This window comes from Chamaea fasciata, unplaced genomic scaffold (assembly GCF_029207755.1).
Source record: "Chamaea fasciata isolate MVZ Bird 193981 ecotype frontalis unplaced genomic scaffold, bChaFas1.0.hap1 SCAF_10, whole genome shotgun sequence".
Lineage (NCBI taxonomy): Eukaryota > Metazoa > Chordata > Aves > Passeriformes > Sylviidae > Chamaea > Chamaea fasciata.
The window spans coordinates 29,226,215-29,232,243 of NW_027094095.1; the positions used below are offsets into that span (position 1 = coordinate 29,226,215).

Below are 6,029 nucleotides of genomic sequence, written 5' to 3' on the forward strand. Positions count from 1 at the left end.
CAAGTTTCCTTTGTGAGGAGAGCATTCTCTGTTCAGAGGATACATTATCCTGTTCGTGTCAACAATAACGGCTCTGTGGAGCATTAGGATGGCCACCAGCCCTTGGGTGCAGGCTCTGCTGTTGGCAGGGCTGTAATTCCAAGGAACAGGCATTTGTCTGGAAGAATTACCTTCCCCAAGAGCAAACCAACTGCCTCTTGAAGTTTCATTTTCTTTACTTATAAGGCTAATACCACCTTCCTTCCCCTGTCCCTCAGCTGGTGCCAGATGTTCCTAAGGTATCTTGTTTCATAATGGGTTTGTGTATATGGTAATTTCAAATATTTCCTTGCTGTCCATCTGCCTATTAGCAATATTTTGTGTTCACTCGTGATGTTTGCAACTTTTTATTTTCTACACAGCCAACTTTGCCTGAACTGGTTTTAGTTCTTGATGTGGGTAACTCTATGTTGTTAAACAGGACTTTTGGGAATAAGGGGAGGGAAGAAGAGGTGGAGAACAGAGAAAGTGCTAGGCTTGATTTTAAAGATAAGTGGATTTTTTTCAGTTCTGCCTCGTGCATCTCCTGGACATGGCACAGCCCACATCATGGTGCTCCCAAGTGGTGCCTGAGCTTGTTCCAGCCTGAGCTGCTTTTCAGAAAGTAATTATTGTAATGGATTTCTTAGACTTCTGCATGGGACAGAACTGTCAGACATTTCTCACATAGATTGGAGGGATATTGCCTGGATTTCCTGACAGCTCCCTATAAAATAGGGATTGCTGAGGAGTCTGTGGTCCTTAGACTTCACGGTTAACTGGGTATGTGCTGCCTTGGGCTGGTAGTTAAAGTCCTCTGTTTTGAGGTTGGTATTTTTCAGACCTACAGAAACACCGGGGTCTGTGCAAACCTCCACTGTGGCTGGTAACTGTAACTGCCCCACTGGAGAACAAGTTAATTTGTTACTGTTCTTCCTATAATAAAAAAATACTTCAGATTTAAAATTATTCAGTGAGTAATGATGGTCAAACACCTCTTTCTTTCTAGCTCACTTCTGTTCATGGGATAGAAGTGTGAGGCTTCTGTTGCTTTCAATAGAGACGCAAATTCTAATTAATATTCCTGTGTCCCAAACATGTTGTTCTGATTAGAGGCTCTTTGCCCAGGCATTTCTGTGTAGCCTGCCCTGTTTGAAACCCTGCCTTTTTCTGACTTCACTTCCTGAATCCGTTGACAACACTCACAGCCAAACAAAATACATGTTCACAATGCTGTTATTTGCAAAATATTCCCTTGTGAGTACAGCTGGGGCAACAAAAAGAATCTCAGAGAGAACTGACTATTCCTTGTAGCAGTAGGGCCCATAGTGCATTAGGCAATTTTAGTCTTGGCAGTTAAGTAAGTGTTAAAACTTTGCATTTCACCACATATAAGTGCATGCAGGTCTTTCATTACCCTTGTGTGTATTGATCACACAGTGATCTACTCAGAAATATACTGAGAGTGCTGAATTTTAATCTAGGCTGAGGTGGACCAGATAGCAACAGGCTCCCGGCCCACCACGCTGTTTACAAAACAGATGGAGGAGGAAAGAATATAAACTTACTTTGTCCCCTTTTAGGCCTAATCCTCAAATGTGATGAGGGACCAATGAAAAGGTTCATCCAAAAGTGCTCCTCATCTCCTTGTGAAGCCAACTGGCACTAAACCCCACCTTGCCTGGCAGATTCTGTGAGGGGGCACCAGTGAAATATTGAAATATTGGCACAGCAGGAGCAACCCAGCAGTGCCATTGCTCAGGAACTCTTTCACCCATGCCACGGAGTGTCACCCTGAGAGAGAGAGCACACAACTGCACTTCTGAGTGTCTATGTGTGTGCACACGAGGCCAGGGTGGAGCAGACTGTCACTCAGCTGTGTTTAATTAACATAGTATTTTATATAATGTATTTATTTTTTACGTAATTAGGTGATTAAGCGAAATGCTTGCTAGTAACATCTCTTCCATAACCCAGCGCTGCTGAGAGTTAAACATGCACCTTTGCAGGTAATTAATCTCCTTGCCCTGCTTATTTTGCTAGTTGGCACTTGCTAAATCCCTGTAAAACCACACCCAGCAGTGCTGTGTATTATCCCTCTGCTGTCTATTCCTACATATGGTCAAAATCAACTTACCTTCCGGGTTGCTGACATCAGCAAAATGTTCTCTTGGCAAACTTGGGAATCCTCCTAGTAACCCTTTGTTTGGTGGGTGTTGGTACAGTTGTATTCCTCTGACAGCAGCAAAGAGCCTCCAAACGGTGCCTACCTTGGCACGTGCTCGGGATGTGGAAGGACACTGCCAAATTTGGATATTGTAAACATTAAAACAACCCCTCCTGTGATAAAATGAGTAGCACACATTTTATGATGGGGGGGGATAAAGTTAGAGGAAGATACTTCTCTGCTTCCTGAAAGGAGCTGACCCACAGTAGTTGGAAGTTTCAGAGTATAATTTTGGCAACAGTAGATAGTGTGTATATACATATATAAACTATCTAGTCCTTTCGTGAAGAGACCTTAACAAACACTGTCACTTCAATTAAAATTAGGCTTATTCCAATTTAAGAAAAAAAAATTTAAAAAAGACTTCTTAAAAAAGACCTGCCTGCTTGAGAGTATTGATTTTTCTAATATTTTCTGGCCGTCTTTTGATAGCATCTATTTTCTCTTAGCTGTTTGGCTCCAAACAGCAAACAGGAAAACATCTGGTCTCCTTCAAATAGGTTTATTAAACAAAATTAATTGGGTGCAGTGTTTAAAATCCTGGTAATAAAGCTGTTTCCCACCCCCCTCAAGTAAAGTAGCATTTTTCTGAGATATAACTGTATATTGTCATTGTACTAAAAATCAGGATTGTTTTGTAAAAAATACTTGGGAAGTGCCTGAGAAGTTGCTATTTTCAGCAAATTGCTGGAAACAAGCAACAGGAGTTGCTGTTTTTCAACAAGTTGCTATTTTCATTTCCCACTAGGTTCAGTTTTCCCAGCTTTTCAGTTGTCAAGAAGGTTAGAACCCAGAGTAATCCCCAGAAGGGAAAGGATTTAGAGACAGGGGAAGGGTTATAAACCTATTTTACTGTTGACAGCAGCATTGTCAGAAATATTAACAGACAAGAATCACCTCGTACCTGAGAAAACACAGGGATAAAGGGGAATATTTTTAGTTTTGAAGCCTACAGCATAATTTTTTTAATACAACCACCTGCCTTATCTTCTTGAGGGCATTAATTTAATAAAAAGCATGTCAGATCAAGTAGCCAGTTGCTCCAGTTATGGAACAATTTCATTCCCTGCCCCAAGTCAGATGTCTAACCTGGGCCCCAAGAACGCAGCAGGCGAGGCAGGGAGCCTGCAGCTGGGGAATACAACTCCAAGACAACCCCAAAAAGTTGTAAGAGTTTAGTGAGCACGATCTGGCTTCTCCCTCCCCTCCTCACACCTTCTCCAGGACACGTCTGGAGTTACAGAGCAAGTTCAGCGTAATCCCTCCCCTTCAGAGTGCAGCTCAAAGGGCATTTTCCCAACTCATTTTCCCAAAAAAAAAAAGTGTGAGGGGAAAATACATTTTAATTATTTTATTTTTCTTAAATATAATAGAACCTTCTAGATTTTTCCAGGAACAGAAACATTAAAAAATTATACTTTATTACAAATGGTAAACTCAGAGTGCTAAAAAAAAGCCTCTTATTTACAAACAATACTGGGCAGTGCCCAAATAAACAACATAAAAATAACTTACAAAGTCATGAAGTAGTTTATTGACATTAATCAACTTTCATAAAATAAAATAAAAAAAGATATGTACATACACAATTTACTTGAAGGCAGGCAGAACAGTTCTTTTTGTTTGTTTGTTTATCAGCCTCCCACAAACCTCCCTCCCACTTTTTTTTTTTTTTCTTAAGGAATACTACATAAAGCAATCTACAGTTTCTATTGCAGTTTAACCTTTAATACTGAATGATCATCGAATGTTAGGTCCATGCAGGTCTTGGTCAATGTTAAACGAAGATCTGACATCTCATCCGAGCAGGAACAGCACTTCCCGGAGCAGCGCCGGCCGCTGCACTCCCGGCTCCAGCTGAAGGCTTTGCCAGTCTTTCCACACATGCGCTTTGCGGAGCACAGGCAGGACTCAGCCTCGCAGCTTTCGCCTTTAGCTTTATGCCTCTGCCACTTTGGATTTTTCCTGTTTGAGTTGTACCACAACACACAGTTCTCGCTGAAGAGTCTCTTCAAAACGTCTGCAACTGCTGTGTGAGCATGAGCTGGCACCCGCTGTTGACGTGGTTCATGACCTTCTGCTTAAGCTGTGCAACCTGTTCTCTGAGCATGTTGGCAGTGGATGCCAGCTCTGAGTTCTGGGCTTTCAAAGTTTTCACTTTTTCTTCCAACCGGGCAATCCTTTCCAACTTCCTTTTCCGGCATTTGGACGCCGCGATTCTGTTCCTCATGCGCTTTCTCTCGGCTTTGATCCTCTCCTGTGACTCCATGTCAATGGGGGACAGGGGAGGAGTTTCCCCCGGCATTTCAGGTACAGTCTGCGGCTCCTCTTTCAGAGCCTGGAGCCGGGGATGCTGCACGGGCATCTGGGGGTTTATGTGATGCTGGGGCGCGTATCCCATGCTGTTGGCGTTGTAGTTGGGCGCGGAGCTGAGCGCGTTGGGGTTGAAGTTGCTGAGGTTGGCGTACACCGGGGGCTCGCTGTGCAAACTGGTGTTGAAGCTGGTGCTGCCGGCCATAGAGGACACAGGTGCCATCCCGCTGGTGACAGGCTGGGCGGCCGAGGTGACGCTGGGCAGCGTGTTCTGGTTGTGCAGCTCCGCCAAAGCTCTCACGAAGCCCTCGGCGAACCCCTCCTGCTCGTCGGTGACATTCTTGGGACACAGGAACTGCGTCGGGGTCGGCGTGGTGGTGATCAGCCCGTTGCTGGACTGGATGATGAGCCGCTCCAGCTCGGGAGAGGCCAGTTTGAGGAGCCCCACGTCGGGCGAGGTGAGGATGTCGGCGTTCTTGTTCCTCAGGTGCGGCTTCAGGTTGCTGGAGGGGTCGGACAGGTTCAGCGTCATGTTCTGCTTCAGCACCTTGGCGTTATTGTATCCGTATCCGCCGCTCTCCGGCGGCGCGAAGCCGGCGCTCAGCGCATCCTCGTAGAAAGTAGGCTCCATCTTTGCACTCATAGAACACAGTCCGGAGAGGGGAAGCTGCCCGGCCGCCGCTCAGCTCCCCGCGGGCACCCCGACCCTCCCGGGGAAGGGGAACGCGGAGCCGAGGAAGGAGAAACGCGGAGCCTTACTAGATCGCCGCTGCCGCCGCCGCGCTGAGAGCCCGCCCGGCCTGGCGGGGCGCCTCGCCGCCCTCCTCCTCCTTGTGCCGGTGGTGCCGGGACGCCGCTCGGCCGCCACAAGTACTTTCCCTGCCCGGCTCCGCGCTATTCCCGCTCCACCGTCCCGGCGGCCGCACTCAGTCGCGCTCGTTCGCTCCCGCCCGCCCCGCGCTCTGCGCCCGCTCCCGCCGTGCAGCCCTTCACTTATCAGCGGCCGCGAGCCCGCTAAAAATAGCGCATGATGTCACCCCGCGCGCTCCCCATTGGCTGCCACCGCCCCGTCCCCGGGGGGGGCGGGGCCAGGGCTCGGCGCGCGGACCCGGCCCGGGTCGCCATGGCCACCCCCCCCCTCAGAAGCTTCTTGAGCGCGCGGGGCCTTGTGGGATGACGTAATGCCGGGGGGGCGCGCGCGGGGCAGTGTGGGCTGACGTCTTTGTTTTTGAAATATCTGGTTACCGCGTCCCGCGCGCGCGGCGTTGGCCGGCGGGGCCGCCCGGGCGCCCGACCAACCGCGGGGGCCCCGCGCTCGGCCCCGGCCCGCCGCCTGCCGCCGCTCCCGGTGCGCCTGTGCCTCGCTTTGCTTGCTTGTGTGCGTGTTTGTTTATTTGTTTGCTTGGCGGCCGCTGCCTCCGCCGGGTTTTGGGCCGTGCTGTGTTTCCCCCCCCCCTCCCGTCGCCGCTCC

General features: G+C 48.6%; 1 protein-coding gene across 1 annotated transcript; it reads right to left on the bottom strand.

The window, feature by feature from the left end:
- Window positions 1-3,581: 3,581 nt before the first annotated feature.
- JUN (Jun proto-oncogene, AP-1 transcription factor subunit) lies at window positions 3,582-5,528 on the bottom strand. The gene has a single exon (XM_066192908.1). It carries the CDS (start codon window positions 5,199-5,201, stop codon window positions 4,257-4,259), a length of 945 nt encoding a protein of 314 aa, XP_066049005.1. The 5' UTR covers window positions 5,202-5,528; the 3' UTR covers window positions 3,582-4,256.
- Window positions 5,529-6,029: the final 501 nt, after the last annotated feature.